The sequence below is a fragment of the Rhinopithecus bieti genome, unplaced genomic scaffold (genome assembly GCF_001698545.2).
Source record: "Rhinopithecus bieti isolate Rb0 unplaced genomic scaffold, ASM169854v2 scaffold_19, whole genome shotgun sequence".
Classification (NCBI taxonomy): domain Eukaryota; kingdom Metazoa; phylum Chordata; class Mammalia; order Primates; family Cercopithecidae; genus Rhinopithecus; species Rhinopithecus bieti.
The window spans coordinates 1,694,503-1,716,984 of NW_016803360.1; the positions used below are offsets into that span (position 1 = coordinate 1,694,503).

Sequence of the window (22,482 nt, forward strand, 5' to 3'; positions counted from 1 at the left end):
TCCAGAAACAAATACTTTATTTAAACACTTTTATTTTTTATGAAACTCAAAATTTCACATTAATAATAAAAAACTAGTAATAGGAGTAGAATATCTTATATTTTCTCTTATCTGTATGTATTTGTTATGTTCTTTTTTTTTTTTTTTTTTTTTTTTTTTTTTTTTTTTTTTTTTTTTTGTTTTTTCTTTTTTTTGAGACGGAGTCTCACTCTGTCGCCCGGCCTGGAGTGCAGTGGCCGGATCTCAGCTCACTGCAAGCTCCGCCTCCCGGGTTTACGCCATTCTCCTGCCTCAGCCTCCCCAATAGCCGGGACTACAGGCGCCTGCCACCACGCCCGGCTAGTTTTTTTGTATTTTTTTAGTAGAGACGGGGTTTCACCGTGTTAGCCAGGATGGTCTCGATCTCCTGACCTCGTGATCCGCCCGTCTCAGCCTCCCAAAGTGCTGGGATTACAGGCTTGAGCCACCGAGCCCGGCTATGTTCTCTTTTCAGCAAATCAGTATTTCATGGCTCCCTGTAGTTCTCACTATTTTTCATCTTGCTCTTTCCCCTAAGGTTTCTGTAAAGCTTCGAATTCCCTGCTCACACCTACTCTTTTTCTTATCACTTTGGAAAGGAAGCATTCTAGCCAAGAAGGGTTTGGACTGACACTCAAGGCCTGTGGAAAGCAATTTAGTAACATTCCTTGACCTCAAGGCAAGTTTGAATCTTCCGTTTAAGAAAGAATCATGTAAAACAAAACCACAATGGATTCAAAACATGGTCTACATTTTATATTCAGAGCAAAAATGCCTACAACAATAAAAATATTTTAAATTAGGTATTTGTGATAAGACACCCATCCTCTATTTCCAGGAAATATTCTGCAGTCAATACACATGCAATCCAGTCTCATGAAGTTTTTGTCCTGAAATTGCTATACAATAAGAACTAATGTTTAAAATAATCCCTATGAAATTAAATATCTACTATAATTAAAATGAGAATTTAGTTTAAATAGCATTAAATATTGGGAATTAGACTAAAACAATTTGTAAACAGTATTATTTCAACCAAGGGTTTTCTTCTGGGTCTTGGTTAATATAAATTCACAGTTAAGTCCTACCTAAACAAATATGTAAATATCCCCTGAGCTTCTGATGATGACATTCAATAGACTGCACTTCCATCCAGTGCATCAAGACAGGTGGCTGGGAAGAAGTTTGGCGTCTTTCCCCTTCCAACAGACCTTCACATTTTGCTCATTGTACTTCTTAAATACCCATAAAGCCCAACTATGATTCTCTGTCTTTCCCACTGTTGTCTCTGTTGTATAAATTTCCTGTACCCTGGCACTCAACTGGCCTCTCACCACTCTCCTCTGTTCTTGTCTTTCCCTGCTTAAAGCCCTTTACTGATTTGCCCTTATGACACATTTTAGCCTCTTAGTGTATACTTCAAGACCCTCCATGATTGATTCCACTCCCCATTGCATGTGTTCATATTTGTTTCAACCTGCCCTCTGTTTTTTTCTCACACCAGCTACACTAGCGCTCTCTTCCCTTGCTCACCTGCTGCCCCTATACCACTGCTTGAATTCTCCAACCTTGTCCCCTTCTTTTTTGCCTGATTACCTCCTGTGCATCCTTTGATGCTTCATTTAAATGCCATTTCCGCAGAGTAGCCTTTCTTGCTTCCCAATTTATTAAATGTTGTAACCACTTTATCCATGTGCTGTTTAGATTGTAGGTTTACCCTCATTTGTAACTATGCGATAGGCAGGAGATGCCAATAGTTTTAGAAAGTAACACATTTTAAAATGGGAAAACACTATTATTTATGAAAATCAAAGAAATCTCAATTACTCATCTCAACTGCACATTTAGGGATTGCTAACAGAACATTAATGTGGGGTCTACAATTTGCCATTACCTCAAATTTTTGTAATACTAAAAATATTCAATTTTAGCATTCATTAAGTGGAATTCCTTGCCTATACCTTCAGTTCAAATTGAATTGATTAATTTCTGATTAAATATTTGTTTGTGACAGAATTTAGGACACAATTCTAATACTTGCCAAAAGATTTATATTGATTTTTCAATAATTGTATGTGGCCAACAATATTAATGAGTCCAGAGAAAACAGATTTTAAAAGATACCTAAGGAGGACCTTTTGAACAAATATTTTTACATACTGTTTTTTGTTCTCAACTGTATAGTATAATAGTACCTTAATAAAACCTTAATTTCTCTCTCGACACTACTTTAAAAGGTAGGCAAAAGAGTATCACCATTTTCTTTGCATAAACAGGGAGTCTAAATGGTGCACTGAAAACCAACACCTATTAAGTTATTGACCCAGAGTTAGAATCTAGGACTCCAAGTCCAGAACTCTTTATTATCCGTCCTACTCATGTGTCATAATCCTGAAAACTCAAGGTATTAACACCTTTGAAGTAACAATGCTCTCTCCAGATATTCCTATTTCAAAATGCAAATAATTCTATGAAGATTGCATATTAAAACACGCTGGGCCAGGTGTGGTGGCTCACACCTGTAATCCCAGCACTTTGGGAGGCCAAGGTGGGTTAATCACAAGGTCAAGAGATCGAGACCATCCTGGCTAACATGATGAAACCCTGTCTCTACTAAAAATACAAAAAAATTAGCTGAACGTGGTGGCGGGCACCTGTAGTCCCAGCTACTCGGGAGGCTAAGGCAGGAGAATCACTGCACTACAGCCTGGCAACAAAGCAAGACTCCGTCTCAAAAAAAAAAAAAAAAAAAAAAAAAAAAAAAAACACCCACCATGCCTATATGTGAATTAATTTATCATATCATTTTCCCTTAAGACAGAGGAGCTCTGGGATAGTAGAGATTTATAGTCAATAATGGATGGATGGAACAAAAAAAAAAAGACTGTCAGAAAAATAGAAGTAAGGGACGCATTAAGGAAACTTTCCATATTTGCTTCTTTTGTTGACCACCTCCACACAAGAAAGCCTCATTCTCACTAAATATGTTCTATCTTTTAAAAGTAGCTTTTTTCTAGTCATATTTAACTGGCAGTAACAAAAAAAAATTAGTAGTTTGATCTGTTTGTTCCTGATAGTTATAGCACCTCACATGTGAATAGTACCGTACAATTTACAATATACTTGTATATTCATTATTCAATTTGATCCTTGGAATGGATATATGGTTTGCCTATTGGTCGATGAGGAATCTAACTCTCAGAGGCTTAATAGTTGAAATAAAGACTCTCACTCTTCAGCCTTTAAAACCTTTCTTTCCCAAACTCCACAATGTTCATGCTCATAGAACACCATTCTCAGTGGATACTCACATTTCATCACACCTTGAATTTCGTAAACAGGCTTGAGAATCAGGGTACCATAAAAGTCTTTAGGAAACGGATTCGTTGAGTCCCACTTATTTGAAAAATCTGTAAGTTTTACAGTTCTTGTTCTGTTCTTAGGAATCTTCCATTCAACAATCTCCTTTAGAGTATAAATACGTTCATCTTCACATTCGTAGAATTCTCCTTCTTGTGACAAAGGCAAATTAAATGAGTGATTTTGATGATTCCTTACGACTGTACAGCTCACCATTATTTCTCCATCAATCTCTTCAACTGAGTTGAGCATGATTTGCTCACCCTGCTCTATGATGAAGTTCTCTAGTTTTATATCCTTCTGATGATAGAAGCAAGGATGCCCTAGTCTACTTGGTCCAATATGAATGGTCCTTGTGATTTCTTCCATAGTAAGGTACGGAGTTTTATCAGCCATGATCTTAAAAAGACCTAAGAACAGAATTATGTGAATTAAAAAGAGACTTCTTATAATGAAATCTCTCACAAGAAAATCACAATGAGAGAGTTATAATACAAATACTGTGTACGTTTTTAAAGTGATATCTTTTCAAAGATAAAAGATGCTTGTTTTTATCCAGAGTTCTTCTAGGTAAAATTATGAAGTATTGCTTATAGATCACTAGGTCATTAGACCAGACAATACAAATGGAGATAAGGGGAAAATACCTTGAAATAGAAAAGACCCTGTTCTTGGAAATGGGAAATCTGGACGACACTGGCTCTGTTCCAACTACTTTGTGATCTCAAGCAAGACATCTTACTTCTCAGTCGTATTTTAAATTTTTTATTTTTAAAATGAGAAGATTGGATTTGGTCAGCTTTTTTATGAATGTATGCTCTAGACACACTAAAATTAAAAGATATTCCCAAAGGGAATGGATTTGTAGTCATATTAATGATTAAAAAACTATATATCTGGGCCTGTAATCCCAGCACTTTGGGAGGCTGAGGTGGGAGGATCACTTGAGGCCAGGAGTTTGAGACCAACCTCGGCAACATGGAGAAATCCCATCTCTACAAAAAATACAAAAATTAGCTGGGCATAGTGGCATGCACCTTTAGTCCCAGTTACTTGGGAGGCTGAGGTGAGAGGATTGATTGAGCTCAGGAGGTTGTAGTGGTTGTAGTGAGCCACGATCACTCCACTGCACTCCAGCCTAGGCAACAGAGTGAGACTCTGTCTCTCAAAAAATAAAATAAAATAAAATAAAATAAAATAAAATAAAGCTATATAGCTTGGACTAGATAGATAGCAGTGATGGTTGCACAATATTCCAAATGTACTTAAAGCCACTAAACTGTACACTTTAAAATGGTAAAGTTCATGTTACGTGTATTTTACCACAGTGAAAAGTATCTACACAGGTCCAAATAATGTAAGACTTCTTAGAAACTTTAAATACACTGTGACTCTCAAGAGAAGAATATGAGATGCAGAATTTCCCAAATTACTTTGATTATAAAACCCTTGTGGAAAACACACATTAATAAATCGCAACATACTACATCACATAACCCTCCTTGAAAACACCAGGTTCTGTAGTTGTTCTGGACTGACTGCTCTTGACTATATTTCAATTGATCTTCTCATTTTCTCTCATTACTTCTCTAATTTTTCCATTAGAAAATTGCACTATTTTCACTATTTCATTGATATCTATTTCACCAATTTCAGTATTTAAAATGTTTTCTCTATCAGGATAACCAACTACTACTATAAAATTTTACTGCTTAAGATATAGCTTTTTGTATAATGTATGTCTAAGTGGTTCCATTTGATTTATTTTATTTTTATTTTATGGGCACATCTGCTTTGTATCACTTTCAGAAATGCATTTATTGAATAGACTTTAATAAAATCCAGAGAAAATGAGAACAAAGCAGAAATTAGTTAATTGCTTTCTTAACCAAAAGTAATTAAGAATATTGTATACTAGCATGCTCTAAGAAGATAGTGTATTTTTAAAAACTTAGTAAAATTATACAGTTCAAAAAATCTTTTATTATTTCATCAACAAGTGTATTCCAATGAAATTCATCTATATATCAAATCATTTTAGCCAGATTATAGTGTCATTTTGTATATTTTGGTTACTGTTCAAAGATTATTTTAATCCGTTATTTTGAAGTCGTTTTTACTCATACAAACAAAAGGAATTTTGGTGATTTTTAGACATAAACTTCCTGCAAAACCGTGACTGATGCAATGTGGGCAGGAATGAGCAAGGTAGCAAATGCAACCTATCCTAAAACCTTAGAAATGGAAGTGTTCATTCACTGCATGGTATGCTTGACTGAAGTAAGGGAAAGACACATTTACTTTGAAGGAATTTCTCATTTTATTACATCTTGTATCAGGGAGAATTCAATAAAATAGTGTTCTTGAATTCACCACAGTAAATGAATTTGTGTGTGTGTCTGTGCCTGAGTGTGTTTAATCTCATTTGTCTGTGTGTGAAGATTTATTTCTAAGAGTCCACAATCATTATCAGGGTATAGAAAATTCAGCAGTTTTTGTGAAATAAGTTTAAAAAAAAATACTTACCTAAAATCTCATAAAGGATAGAGACACATAGTTTTATTTTTATCCTAGCTGTATCGATGACATAAGTCACAGAGAATTAATTTGGCGTCATCTTTCTTGGGGAATAGAGCTCACCTAAGGTAATAACACACCTAAAATATTATGAAGTAGGAAAAGACTAAAACCCTAAGGGCCACCATTATTTCAGTTAATCACGCTATTCCGAGCTGTCTTGCTGGATGTCTCTATTGCAAGAACAATGTGTCTGTGAATCTGTGTGCTTTTCCTTAAAAGATGATGAAGTACACAGTTTAGCATACTAAAGTGGCACAATATAGGAAAAATATTTGATTAACTTATCTCTTCATATGCTATTGCAGCCAATCCAAATAATTCTTTTTAAAAACAGCCATTGAAAGCCACAAAACTAGGGCATGTTGTTGTCGTTGTCTTAATATGATGCCATATTGGAACTTCAGTTTCACAATGAAGAAAGTTAAATATAAACTAAAGCACCATTGGGACTGATTAGATCTAAATGTGACTAATTTTTTTTCATTTTTTTCTCAAAGTGTACAATAGTTTTATACTGGGAAAAATATGCTTTGTGATTCTTCCAAATAAAGACAAGACACATTCCAAGAGTTAAGTAATCAAGTTATTAAAATAAGCCAATATGCAACCTTTATAAAACAAGTTAACAGATGAAAATAGATGTCTATTTCCACCTTGGATTGTCAAATCTCTCTTTTTTTTTTTTTTTTTTGAGATGGAGTCTTGCTCTGTCTCCCAGGCTGGAGTGCAATGGCGCGATCTCAGCTCACTGCAACCTCCACCTCCCAGGTTCAAGCGATTCTTCTGCCTCAGCCTCCCGAGTAGCTGGGATTACAGGTGTGCACCACCATACCCAGTTAATTTTTGTATTTTTAATAGAGACAGGGTTTAGCCATGTTGGCCAGGCTGGTCTTGAACTCCTGACCTCAGGTAATCTGCCACCCTCAGCCTCCCAAAGTGCTGGGATTACAGGTGTGAGCCACTGCACCTGGCCTGTTAGTTCTTAAAAGGAATTTTATTGTTATTTTTGAATTAGGAGGCATTGCTCTTAAAAAACATGTCACTTAACTAACAAAATCATGGGAAATGCAATAGATTGAGTGGTTAAAAATTAATTAATAAATGAATGTAGTCTTTCAAGTCTTTTCCTTGAATCTTAGGTTTTGAGGGAGTTTATATTTTTAACCCATTTTTAATGATTTGCAGTTGCTATTAACAGTAATTATAACAATTGAAATTTGTTTAGAAATTTACAAGTTTGAAAACTTTTTCATATGCATCATTTTTTTTTTTTTTTTTTTTTTTTTTTTTTTTTTTTTTTGAGGAGTCTTGCTCTGTGCCCCAGGCTGGAGTGCAGTGGCGCAATCTTGGCTCACTGCAAGCTCCGCCTCCCAGGTTCACGCCATTCTCCTGCCTCAGCCTCCTGAGTAGCTGGGACTACAGGCACCCGCCACCGCACCCGGCTAATTTTTTGTATTTTTAGTAGAGACGGGGTTTCACCATGTTAGCCAGGATGGTCTCTATCTCCTGACCTCGTGATCAGCCCGTCTCGGCCTCCCAGAGTGCTGGGATTACAGGTGTGAGCCACCACGCCCGGCCTCATATGCATCATTTATCCTTACAATAATCTTTTGAGGACAATGAAAGAAATATTATTACTATAGGGTGATATGAAAATAGTTGCAATTTTTACAACTGGTAGTCATAGCTCTGGAATCTCAATCTGAACTTTGACATCCAAGTTTTGCATCCTGCCACAACCCAGGCTTGCCTCCCTGTTGCATGTATGACTTACAAGGACATTGCTCATGAGAAGAACATGTTTATAGGTCTTACCAGCCAGCCCTCTCTTTACATGGATCAGCCTTCCTCAGATGCCACAGTGTGAGAAAAACAATAACGATCTCCTCGTCCTACTTTGAAGGCTTTGATGGGTTATTTCATGCACACCATTTCAATCTAAAGATGAATAGAGATACTTGAGCTAGAACTTCTAACGGAAACACTGGATTTGGGGTAGTCTTGAAAAAGATACATTTGTAGAATATACCAGCCTAAAAATTGTCTTGGGAATGTAACACGATGATAGAAAAGCCACAGAAACATGTGAAATGAGAATTATATATGACAAATATATAATAACAAGGATGTTCAGGTCGGTATATTCCACAAATCCATCAAAGCAAAACGTTCAAAACCCTCAAAGTATTGGAATATAAAATAACAATGCCTGAACTGAGAAGAGTCTCCAGATTTTGGTGTCAATTATAGATCATTGAACATCATCAACTAATGAGTGACTCCAACCGTTTTCATAGAAGAGTCTTCAAGAGCAGAAATAAGCAGTGTGGGGGAAGTCAAAGTTTGTGATAAAGAAATGATACACAGTAATTTAACTGAGTATTTGGGAGGGCAGAACATATGTCAAACATGGTGATGAAGTTTCTTAAAATGTTGAGGGAAACTAAGTGAAACTATAGAATGCTTATGTTCAAATGTCTTTACATTAATAATTGATTTGGGGCCGGGCGTGGTGGGTCTCGCCTGTAATCCCAGCACTTTGGGAGACCAAGGTGGGCAAATAATTTGAGGTCAAGAGTTCGAGGCCAGCCTGGCCAACATGGTGAAACCCTGTCTCCACTAAAAATACAAAAAAAAAAAAAAAAACAAATAGCTGGGTGTTGTGGTGAGTGCCTGTATTCCCAGCTGCTAGGGAGGCTGAGGCAGGAGAATTGCTTGAACCTAGGAGACAAAGGTTGCAGTGAGCTGAGATCATGTCACTGCATTCTAGCCTGGGCAACAGAGTGAGACTCCATCTCAAAATAAAAATAGTAATAATGATAATAATTGAATTGAAGCTGTCTGCAATAGCTATTAATAGTTTTTCATATTTATTTTACCTGCAGAGGTAAAAGAATATATCATAAAATCTTTCAATTCATTTTTACCTCTTTGGTTCAACCATTGCATGGGGAAAACAAATTTTCCCAGTAACATTTAATCTCCTTGAAAGGAATGACTGCAAAACCTAACACATTTGGGATGCTTAACAAATAACATATTAATAATGTTAGCTCTTAAGATCAAATGATATAATCTGATATCTAGGCCTAAAGCTTTATTATAATCATAGCTTATTAATAAATTTGCCACACATCATACACACACTTGTTCATGTTAAAACTTCCTCTTAGACCTAGGATGAGGAGAGAGAATGTGAGAAATTGTTATTTTTCATAACCTTGCTGGCAACACAGCTCCCTGGATGCTCATTAGTTCTGCAGAGCACTGCTCCTCGGGTTTTGAGAAGACACATAGAAGTATCAGGGCTAGAAAGAAACTCCACAGACCTTAGGCACCCCCAAACCTCTCACAAAGCATTGTTAAGAAGATCTTCAGAATACCACATATTTGCTGTTCCTAGCCCTAGGTGATTTTAGGTAGTAGAATTTTCAGGATTCCTGGCCCTAGGTGCTTTTGGCAGTGTAGAAGTTTCAGGATAAAGGGAACACAACTAGAGTGGGGTGGTTAAGATTATGGCTTTCCAATTCCTATTAGCCTGGGTTTTAATTCTGGCCTCAGTCCCTTCCTTCATGTGTAAACTTCAGGATTCAAAGTCTCATGGCTACAATTTCCTTTTTCATAAAATGAGAAAAATTCTATCACTTACCACATAAAGTCATTGTGGTGATTAAATAAGCTAACACAGGTAACATGATTAGATAGTACTTAACACCTAGTAAGCACCAAATGATTAAAAACATAGTGTTTATTAAATCTCCTCATTTGCCTTTACTCTTGGATTCTAAGCCATTGTAGGATGGTTATAAGGTCAGAAAAATTAGTACCTATGGAAGTTCAATGCCAACGAGGACAAACGAGATATTCTAGTCTGGATCAAAATCGAGATAACAAAATATATGGAATTCACAGCTCAGCATCTGGCACAGATTGAGCAAAAATTTCCAGCAATGATAATTTCCACAGATTTCACCAGCATGTTTGAATATGGAAATGAGCTTCAGGTGACCTCTTTAGGTGGACTGCCTTTGGAGAAATATTTCCAGGTTGCTTTGAGGAGCTTGTCTGACCCCATGCTTTGATAAATTACTTAGAATTTAACCATCATAATTTTATGCCCATAATGAGCAGATTATAGGGAGAATAAAAGATGTAAGCACATTTTAAATGCAAATATTATGCTGCTTGTTGTTATTCACAAAGTATACATTACACACAGTTACTGAAGTTCCCTTGAACAAAGGAAACAGCAAAATGCCAAGGCATTTTTGAAAATGTGTTTTATCCATGACTCTGAAAGGGAGCTGAAGCCAACTAAGGGAGTACTATACCCTCCCTCTATTTTAATGATCTTAATTTTGTTAATGGAATATTAGTAGAAAGAGTTTGGGAGCCATGTGGAGCTGATTGTGTTGTTCAGTATTGATGTTGCCTGCAAATTAAATGTACCTAAGTAGCCACCTGTTTATGCTCATGATTATGTAAAGCCCCATATGTTTCTCTCTCTACACATGGGAGGTAAATACTGAAAAAATTATTCTGGTGTGAAGGGTGAAAACAGCAGCAATTCTTCTATAACTGTCAACATATGCTGTGGTGTTTCCTTGTAACATTGTGCTTTGTCTGACATATTTGCTGATTTTTACCATGCAGTGTTCAAAAAATCTGTTACTCATGGTTATACAAAACAATTACAAATCAGTTTACATTAAATTCAAATTAGGAAAAGGTATAATTTCCCGATGTAACCATAAGTATTAAATGAATATCAGGGCTTAGGATTTAAATAGATTTTGATTTGCACAATAAAGAAAATTGAATTTTTGTTATTCTAAATTCACCAGCATAAGAAGAAGGAACATTTTCTCTCTAAGCACACTATTTTGGTTCCATATTACTAGGCAATAAAAACTAATTTCAATAGCATGAATTTGAAAATCCCACCTAAAATTGGCAGTGGGCTCCTGAACTGGCTAACCCACCACTATCCCAGTGGATTTGACTTGGAAAGGAGCCCACTGGCCCCTGACAGTCGTCTCTGGAAGCTCTGACCTGGTACCTGGTCCGCAGGAATTCCTGAATAGCTCTGAGATGAATTTCTTCAGAGCATTCGGGGATCTCGTGCAGGTAACTCCTATGGAACTGCCTCAAAGCTATTCAGAGATCGGCCCAGACAGTCGCTTCCAGGAAAAATTACAGCGTTTGGAGCTGCTATTGTTGATCACTTTAGACACTGAAGATAAACAAATTGGGGTTTTCCAAGGTTTGTGTTTGATTAAGAGGGGTTTAAATGCTGGCTGTCTAGCAGCCCTGGACATGGCCGTCCCTGACCTTCCAATATAAAGTATACACAAAAAGACACCAAAAATGACAGAAAATGATGAAAACTTACCACATTATCAAAAACTAAGAATAATAGAACAACTACTACAAAATGCCAGAAGGAAGTTACTTCCTAATAATGAGAATAGAGCTGCAATGAGAATATTCAAGGCCTACCCATGCTGGGGCTCATGAAAAGAGGAGTTCCTCCAAATTTTTAAAAGATTATAATAATGAGAAAAACAATGTTAACACTGTTATTGAGTACATGTTATGTGCCATGGTCTGTAGTGAGCTAATCTCCTCATTTAATTTATTTGATCCTCTGAAGAATTTTGTGAGATAAATACTATTAATGTTTTCCCTACTTTATAAATGAGAAAATTGTTAAATCAAAGCACTGAAACACACCAAGGAACCCAGCCTAAATTTTTATTTGTGTGTTTGTGTTTCTCTGAATGTATGTGTGTGTAGTATGTATATAGATATATATATGCATATATTTACATAGATTCTGAAAAAAATTAACAAATTTAAAATAAAATTAAAATCACTCATTCTCACTGGACTGAAACAGCTGCTTTTAAAATTCTGACCTTTTAACTTGATATAGAGAGAGATAAAATGTTTTAAACAATATCAAAAACTTTACTATAGACACTTCATTTGAATCCTACTTGTCTCATTTAATACTGAACCCCAAATAAACCCCATACTTTAGAATATTTTTCACAAATATAGTTGTTAATAGATGAATATGTTGTAAGGAATGTATCATAATTTACCGATTCCTCACTGTTGGGCATTTAAGTTGATTCTATTGTTTTACTATTACAAATAATTCTAAAATGATTATTTCTTTGGAGTTAATTCTGACAAGTTGAAGCACTGAGTTAAAGCTTTAAACATTATAAAGGCTCTTTTCTCAGCAGAGTACTGGTTCCAGGATGGCAGAACCAAGACTAAGTGTACCTGTGTCATTAATCATTATTTCTGTACATGCTTAAGATGTAGATGGAATTCAAAATATATTACATGTATTTTCAAAGAAGCTACTCCATCTATTATCAAATTTATTTTCGGGAAAGATACACTCCTCAGTTAGGTTTAAGAGTGACCCTTTGATAATATTTTTCCCAACTTCACTATTGCAAAAGCTTAGCTAGCTATATAGGTGGAAAAGTTGTTATTGTGTTAGTACAAACTGATTTCTACATAATTATAAACCATTTGAATTTCTTCTAATCTTTGTCCATTTTCTTATTAGTGTTCTATCAGAATTTTATTGATTTTGTTTTCATTTTAGTGACATTTAGTCTTAAAAATTGAGTTATTTTCCTTCGCTATCAAACATTTCTTCCTTTACAACAGAAAATTTCATTTTACGTATTCAAATATATTGTTACTTTATGGTTTTATATTTGCAACTCGAAAGTTGTTTCAAATATAGACATAAGATAGTTTTCCTCAAAATTTAATGTTTTCATCTATTTCAAATTTCTTTTGCTATCTGGTATAATGTTGATGATCCAATTTGATCTATTGTTTGCTACATTATTAACTGTACCAGAACAATGTACTAAATAATTCTTCCTTTAAACCCAACTGTGTGGTAAAATCTTTATCAAACAGAAAATAATACTCTACATTAAAGTCTGTTTCTGAGCTATAAACAAATGCTTAAGTGCATGGCACTGGAGTCAAATTAAAAATATTGCCATAACACTTCTATAACTACTAGTACAACTATTGTTAAAGTAATTTATTAATGCAGTTTTTGATTTTCTGTAACCAACATATAGTACCATTTATTTTAACTTTGTATCAGGCATTAATGTTGGCAGGACAAGTACTCCCTCATTATCTTATTTTTAAAATATTTGCTTGAATATCTTCACTTGTTATTCTCCCAAGTGATTTTTACAATTACTCTCTCAAGAGGCAACATAATAATAATGATGATTATAATATGGAAAGTTTATTCTGCAATATGTTGAATATAAATAAGTTCACATGCAATTGATATATTTATAATATTCAGTTTTCTGATTCAAGCACATAGTCTGTTTATTTTTAATAAGTAAACTTGTATAATACTTTTTAAATAAATAAATGAGTTAAAATTATAAAATATGTTACCCCTATATATTCTAAGTGCTTATAAATGGAAAATTATAACTATATGTATTCTTATAAGGAAGAATATATTCCTTTATGTACCTACAGTTGTTTTACGTATTTGTTCATCATGTCATCTTACCAAGTTTCAATATTTTGTCTCATTTGATACTCTCTTTTCCTGGGTAATGTTACTATTTGCAAATAATTATCATCACCTCTTTTTTTAAAATTTTCAATTTGTTTGAGAGAGAGTCTTGCTTTCACCCAGGCTGGAGTGTAGTGGTGGAGTCATAGATCACTGCAGCCTCGAACTCCTAGGTTCATGCCATCCTCCCACCTAAGCCTTTCAAAGAGCTGGGATTACAGGCATGAGCCACTATGCCCAACCAATTAACAACTCATTTCTAAAAGTTTTTAAATTCATTCATTTCTGGTCATATTTACTTACAATTCTAGAAAGAAGTTACATAGGTCAAAACAAACACCTTTATAAGAACAGCTCTTCCCTTTCATCACTCACTAAGCACTGCACATCTTGGTTCCCCTACCTGACTACAGGGCATCGTTGACGGTGTGACCTTCTGCTAGCTCTGTCAGGCCCTGTCATTTTCAAGGATGTTGAAGATTTAAAATGTCATATTTCTAAAAAAATGGAGACAGGGATACTAAAAGCCATTGAATTGTATATTTTAAACAGGTGAATGTTGTTATGTGGAAATTGTTATAATGCTATTAACTCAAAAAAATGAGATGGGAAACACAAACAATTAAGTCACACCCTCAAAAAAGCAGTTAGACTGGCCCTTTCAAAAGTTCCTGGTTGGAATGCAAATTAGCAGAGCCTTTATGAAATGTGATTGACAATATGTATCAGATCTTTAAAAGCATTTTTCCTTCTATGTATATAAGATTATTGTAATAATCAGAAATGCAGACAAAATTTTAGTTTAAAAGGCTGTTCATCACAGTACAAATTGTATAAATGGCCATGTTCAGGATGGATTGAATAAATTACAGAATATGCATATGAGGGACTATCATCTAGAAAATAAAAATTATGCTTTGAAGAATATTTAATGACACAGGCAAGTCCTCAGAATAAGATTCTTTTCTCCATTATACTAAAACATGTGTCTATATGTATGCACGTTTACAATGCACTGGAAAACAACAGAAATAAATGTATCTAACATTAATGCTGGATGACTCTGGTGATGATATTATAGTGAGTTTTATATACTTCCCTGCTTTTTCTCCCATTTTCTAATTGTCTCCAAGATGCACATGTTACTCATAAAACAGAAAAACAAATACATCTTATAGCTTTAAAACTTGGGTTATTTATCTTCACACAAAATCCTGCACGTGAATGTTTATAGCAGCCTTATTAATAATTGCCAAAGGTTGGAAGTAATCACGATGTCCTTCAGTAGGTGAATGGATAAACTGTGGCATATCCAGACAATGAAATATTACTTGACGCTAAAAAGAAATGACTTATTACATCATGAAAAGCCATGTAAGAACCTTAAATACATATTAGTAAGTGAAAGAAGTCAATCTTTAAAGGCTACATGCTATATGATTCCAACTATATGATGCTCTGAAAAAGGCAAAATATGGAGACAGGAAAAGCATCAGTAGTTACCAGGGGTTCAAGGAGAGAGGGGAATGAGTAGGCAAAGCACAAAGGATTTTTAGGGTGGGTACTATCAAAATAGATACATGTCATTCTACGTTTATCAAAACCCATAGAATGTACAACACCAAAAGTGAACACAAATATAAAACTTCGATGTGTCAATGAAGGTTCACACTTGGAACAAATGTACCACTCTAGTGTTGCATGTTGGTGGTGGGGGAGGCTGCCATGCATGGTGTGTTGGGGGTCAGGAAGTATAGGGAAACTCTGCTTACATTCCCACGGCAGAAACTCTAAATACCCAAAATATGACTGTGTATAATTATAGAAATGTGCTCAACCAATGTTCAGTTAAGATGCAAGAAACAGAAGATCCAGTTCTTTAAGGGCAGTCTGGTTCCTCTCATGAGAGTCCTTCCCTGCTGGTACTGTTATGATAACATCATAAAAAGCTTTTAGAATTGTGCCTGTAAGAAAGAGGGATGGTAAGGACCAGGAGAGATGAGATAGATTTTAGAAGATGGAAATAAAAATTAATACAAGGAAAACTTATAGAACAGCACCAGCTGTGGAACAGTCTCCTTTAAAATGATCTTTCTGACAGAATTCTGATCTGATATTAAAATGCACATAGGTGAGTAACAGAATAATTTTAACCTAGAACTGCAAAATCTGTTTGTCTTTTGGCTAACATATATGGTAGTTATCCAAAGACCAAAGATGCAGAGAAATAATCTGATCATGTACTAAAAAGCAAGATAAAAAATATTAGGCCAAGAAACAGATCTTAAAATTACTTTAAAAGTCTGAATTTCTTTTGCACACTGATTAATTCATTTTCTTGCATAGTTTATACAAAATACCCCTTTTTGTCAAGGAAAAGATGTTGTAAGGTAGACACAGCTGAGTTTACTTTGCTTAAGTGAGCACAGTGGGAAATAGGTACCTTAAGGGAACTTGACCCAGAAAATTTGGAAAAACAGCCCCTGATTCCTTGGATAGTGAATTATCTAAAAGGCAGGGAGCTTTATTTAGAGCTGCTCTGAGTCATGTTTTATCATAACATCCAGATGGAAAACAGTAGCAACTTCTGACTTACATTCCCTGCTTCTTTTAACAAAAGTCCCTAAAGAAACAGAAGATTGAAAGGTTATTTAAAGCTAGCAAATGTATATTTTTTTGCATAATAATTTTCCTATCAGGTCCTTTAGAAACTTATGTTTTAGTCAAATAAAAAAATCAGCTACAGTTATAGAACAGTTAAGGATGAAAGATTGATCATTTCAATAGTAGATGAAAATACAATGAATGATGATTGAATGTAATACATATTTTCTGTTAATGCAGTATATAATTCTCCAAATGAAACAATGGTCATTGTTAATGTGTTACAATTCACAATGTTAATATATTACATATTTGGTACCTGGGCATAAAGGAACAGACTTTATAAACTTTAGCCATTTATCCTTAATTAATTTCTTACAGAAACAATTCTATTAATTCAATTTCTGTCATAAGTTATTGTAATACTTTTCTGAATTTTTCACATGTATAATAAAGGTGATTTTTTTTAAGTCTTACGGCTTAAGGGATATAGTCATGTTGGAAGAGAATTCTCCATGGCATTTCTATATGCCTCGGGAGCTAGAGGAGCAGGTTTCTTTTCAACTAGCATAAAAATGAAAGAGACTGTCTCCCTCCCCAGAGACATTCTAGGATAGTAAAATCTTTCTCTCGCCTCAAAGGAATTATTTTACATTCCAGGGTAATAAATACAATTTTTCATGGAGGGCAAAGGTTGGCAGTTCACTAGCAACCCCTTGTATGTTTGGGGCTTGTAAGTTCAGGGTTCCCCAATTACATGTTCAGCAATCCCCTGTGTCACCTTGGGAGTCTTGGGGGTCAAAGACAACCTCTGAGACATGAAGCTTAAGCTGCCTGCTATGCACCTCGGGCTCACTGTCTCCTTAGTGATGTAATTCATGGAAGGGTGGTATTAGTCTAGTAGCTGCCTGGCTGCTTAAGAGTTTCTTGACAACTTGATAGATAAAATCCTTGTATCTGGTAGAAATTAATTTAAGTAGGAAACATGGCCCAAAGCTTGTTTTTAATACATGGTTTAAATCCATGAAACATATGAAAGAAATTTTATATTTAGTGAATTTAGTAAATTTTCTAACATTCATCTAAAAATTTCTGTTTCTTCTTGCTCTAGGAGTGATATTAGTTCAAATCTTTTTAACATTACAATGCTACTGTATACAGTAGAAAAATTCCTTATTATGGCATTGATGTTGATTGACAAAAATATCACCTCTTTTTTTTCTATGATTAAGCAAGAAGTGCTCAGAACACAAACCTGGACCTATACATACTGTTCAGATCTGTTATTTCCAATAGAGTACCGTTAATGTAGCCATTGTGCTGAGCATTTGAAATGTGGCTACTTGAATTAGGACAGTCTAAATTGAGATGTACTATAAGTGGAAAATATATATCAGATTTTAAAGGGTTATCATGAAAAGAATATAAAATATCTCAATAATTTTATATCAATAAGTTGTTGAAAGTATAATATCCTAGATACACATTTTTAAATAAAACATATTAAAATTAATGTCACCTTTCTTTTTTAACTTTTAAAGATATCTGTGCTAGGTAGCCTCTAAGATGGTACCCAGTTATTTCTCCCTCCTGGTAGTCACACCCTTGTTCAGTCCCCTCCCAGACTGTACTAGCATTGAACTGTCTGATCAAAAGAGTATAGTAGAAGTGATGGTATGTCACTTGTGAGATTAGGCCATAGAAGACTGGTTTCAGTCTTGGGCTTGCTCTCACTCTTAGAACACTAAGTCAGTGAGAACCGTACGGAGAGGACCATGTGGTAAAAACTGAAGCCTCCCAGAACAGTTATGTGAATTAACTTGGAAATGGATCTCCAAATCACAGTCAAGTTTTCACAGACTCTATTCCCTGCCTACAGCTTCACTACAACTTCATGAAAGACCCTGAGGCAGAACTATAGCATCTAAAGCACCCCGATTCCTCACCCTCATAAATTACGTGAGATAATAAACTTTCATTGTTTTAAGTTTCTGAATTTAGACACAACTTATTATGAACATATATATAAGTAGTAAATGTGGATATTGAACATTTAAAATCACATATGAGGTTCATATTATATTTTTATTAGACAGTGCTAGGGCAGACTCAGCATAACCACTTGCTATGTGGTTTTGGGCAAATTACTTGGTGATTCTGTTTTCTCATCTGTAAAGTCTGAATTCAATTAGTATTTATATATACGTAAAAGTGTTTAGAAAAGTTTTATATGTAAAAATATTAAGAACAATATCTGGTACATCATTTATATCTTCATTTGAGTGTGTGTTATGGACAGGATAGGGTAAAGGGTAGTAGAGAATGTTCCATCTCAAACATTTCTTCATGTCTGCTACCTCCTGAAACAAAATTCCTACACAGCAACAAAATTCATAGGGTATGGTCTAAATATTAAAACAGAAAAATGTCTTTATCTGACCTTGTAATTTTAAGGGTGATTTTATAGATGCAACTACAGTCTTCCTTGACCATATCATTTAGAGACAAAGTGAACTTACTCTTTGGGGAAAAAAAAAAAAATCTATGTTCGTCATAAAAGTAGTATTGAAACACTCTCAGGCTATTTCTCATGACTAAGAGAATACATGTATTATTCATGCTTCATAACACTCTGAAAGAGGGACAAATCTTTCCAGGAGGTAATCCAGAAATTTGGAACTTCACTGTAAACCACACATGACATGATTTACCAATCTATGGAGGTAATGCAATCAACTACCGAATAGGATATATTTTTGTTGTGTTTTGCCAGATTGGCATGTTTTCTAGCTCATAAAATGATTCAGCTAGAAGGGCTGTTTTCTAAAAGAACAAGTTGTGCTTCTAAAGCAGTATGTTTGTTTCGTTTATTACTGAAATGATTGCTTATTATTTCTTTTAAAATATTTGAACACTTTTGAGCTGACAAAAGAGAGATATGGAAATAAAATATTAATATAGGATGCAACCAGTGGTGTATATATTTGGAGTGTAGTTCCCCATTCGCATTGTTAGTAAAAAAAAAAAAAAAAAAAAAAAAAAAAGCTCCATTTGTCCCCTGAAAGTGGTGCTTGTCAGTTTTCTCAATTCTGCAAACCTTACTTCTTGACTTTTCTGAGCTTGCATTTGCTGAAGCTGAATATACAAAGCCTATGATTTTGGTCAAAGCTGCGCGTATCTTTCCTCAGTAGATTTTCTTTTTTTACAAAGAAGTAATTCTGTGCACTCTTGCAAAGGTATTTTCATCTTCAAATTACTTTAATTATCATAAAATGAGGATATATGAGTTTATATACTTTAATACAGAAGAGCAGGTCAATCTTTTCAAAACTCTAAAACTAACAAAAGAATTGGAGCAATCTGGGAAGCATTTATTGAAGAAAAGTGGCTGAATCTTGGTAAGAACAGCAAAGTTTGTGGCACTTTAACTTGTATTCTCGTTCTCTCCTCCCCCACACTCAGGTCCACAGTAACCTTGAAAACTAACAACCTGTAATCATGAAAAAATCATCATCCTGACAGTCACAGGGGAAAAGAGTAAGAGGTTGAAGCATCTTCAAAGCTCAATCCCAGAGAATTGTTATTATTTGACATATCTGGTGGCTCTCTGGAAGATCATACTTGCATTGTTGTCTCTTTGATCTCATTTTGAACTCATTATTGGGGAAAGGCTTTTCCTCAGAGCAGTTGCCAAAAATAATAAAAGAAAATTGTTTAACTTTTGTGGCTAACTGCACTGGTGGGGAAAAAAATAATAGGCTAACCCAAAAGCTTAAAAAGAATATCTGGGAAATGAGATGTCCGTAAGGATACTGAAAATTTCCAACATACTCCGAAGAATCCAGAAGTCACATGAGTAATTTTAAACACATGCCCAGGACTGTTTGCATACTCAAGAAAGACCCACACAAGCCCTTACCTCTCAATTCTGGCTGACTGCAGCTCTTCCTGAGCCCAAATTCAAGGCTAAGCTAGAATTTTCAATTGCCTGACTGAATGTTGACAGAATGGTCCTAAATGAACAACAGAGTCCTTCAACACATACTCAAAACATTGTTTCAATTGTGTAAGTTAATCTCTGTTCAGACATCAGTTGTCCACTAAGCTAACTAAGCAGGGACTTCTGTGGCCACACATGATGGAGAATGCAGACTTTACAGATTTAGTTAAGAAATTCACTAAACAAACAACTACTAATAGCAGCAAGTCCTGGGAAAAGGAAACAATTTGATTATACAATTGCCACATTATATCATTTAAAATACCCAGTTTCAAACAAAAATTATGAAAAGGCAAAGGAACAAGAAAGTACGACCTGTACACAGTGGGGGAGGGCAAGCAATCAATAGAAGCTGTCCCTGCAGAACGAGATTCACCAAGAAAAGGAGAAGATTTAAATAAGCTCAAGTAGAAAGGAAATTGGAGATATTACAACTGATACCACACAAATACAAAAGATCATTCAAAGCTACTATGAACACCTTTACATGCACGAGCTAGAAAAATCCAAAGGGATTGGATAAATACCTGGAAACATACAATCTTCTTAGATTAAATCACAAAGAAATAGAAACCCTGAGCAGACCAATAACAAGCAGTGAGATTGAACCTGTAATTTAAAAATTACCAACCCAAAAAAGTCCAGGGCCAGATAGATTCACAGCTGAATTCTACCGGATGTTCCAAGAAGAATTACAACCGATCCTACTGAAACTACTCCAAAAAATAGAGAAAGATGGAATCCTCCCTAAGCATTCTATGAAGCCAGTATCACCCCAACACCAAAACCAGGAAAGGCCATAACAAAAAAAGAAAGCTACAGATAAAAATCCCTGAATATAGATGCAGAAATTCTCAACTAAATATTAGCTAACCAAATCCAATAGCATATCAAAAAGATAATACATCATTATCATGTGGGTTTCATCCCAGGGATACAGAGATAGTTTAACATACAAAAGTAAACAAATGTGACACATCACATAGACAGAATTAAAAACATAAATCACATAATCATCTCAATAGATGTGGAAAAAGCATTTGATAAAATTCAGCATCCCTTTATGATAAAAACCCTCAATAAAATAGGCATAGAAGGGACTTAACTTAAAATAATAAAAGCCATATATGACAAACTCACAGCCAACATCACACTGAATGGGAAAAGTTGAAAGCACTCCCACTGAGAACTGGAACAAGACAAGGTTGCCAATTTTCACCACTTCTCTTTAACATAGTTTTGGAAGTCCTAGCCAGAACAATTAGACAAGAGAAAGAAATAAAGGGCATCCAAATTAGAAAAGAGGAAGGCAAACTGTTGCTATTTGCCAATGATATGATTGCACATCCAGAAAAACCTAAAGACTCATCCAAAAAGCTCCTAGATCTGATAAACAAATTTAGCAAGATCTCAGGTTACAAAATCAATGTATACAAGTCAGTAGCACTGCTTTATACCATCAATGACCAAGCTGAGAATCAAACCAAGAACTCAATCCCTTTACAATGGCTGCAAAAGCCAAAACAAAAACAAAAAACCAACCTTACATTTTAACCAAGGAGGTAAAAGAACTGTACAAGGAAAGCTAAAACACACTGTTAAAAGAAATCATAGATAACACAAACAAATGGAAACACAGCCCATGTTCACAGATGGGAAGAGTCAATATTGTGAAAATGACCAAACTGCCCAAAGGAATCTACAAATTCAATGCAATTCCCAACAAAATACTAGTATCGTTCTTCACAGAACTAGAAAAAGCAATCCTAAAATGAATATGGAACCAAAAAAGAGCCCACATAGCCAAAGCAATACTAACCAAAAACAACAAATATGGAGGCATCACATTACTCAATTTCAAATTATACTACAAGGCTATTGTCACCAAAACAACATGGTACTTGTATGAAAATATGTACATAGACCAATGGAACAGAATACAGAATCCAAAAATAAAGCCACTCACAGTCAGGTGATCATCAACAAAGCACACAAAAACATGAATTCGGGAAAGGACACCCTATTCAATAAATGGTGCTAGAAAAACTGGCAATCCACATGTATGAGAATGAAACTGGATCCCCATTTCTCACATTATACAAAAATCAACTCAAGATGGATCAAAGATTTAAATCTAAGACCTGGAACCATAAAAATTCTAGAAGATAACATCAGAAAAGTTCTTCTGGATATGAGCTTAGGCAAAGAATTCATGACTAAGACACCAAAAGCAAATGCCACAAAAATAAATAAATGGGACCAAATTAAACTGAAGAACTTCCACACAGCAAAAGAAATAAGCAGCAGAGTAAACAGACAACCCACAGAGTGG

At 35.0% G+C, this 22,482-nt stretch overlaps 1 protein-coding gene across 3 annotated transcripts in view; it reads right to left on the reverse strand.

The window, feature by feature from the left end:
* THEMIS (thymocyte selection associated) overlaps positions 1–22,482 on the reverse strand; it is a 230,696-nt gene that overhangs the window by 132,444 nt on the left and 75,770 nt on the right. For 2 of the 3 annotated variants that reach the window (XM_017879648.1, XM_017879653.1), the window contains one exon: positions 3,330–3,788. The exons of the other annotated variant lie outside the window; for it this stretch is intronic. In XM_017879648.1, the coding sequence (XP_017735137.1) occupies positions 3,330–3,788 (459 nt within the window). The remainder of the gene's footprint in view (positions 1–3,329; positions 3,789–22,482) is intronic. 3 annotated transcript variants of the gene reach the window in all.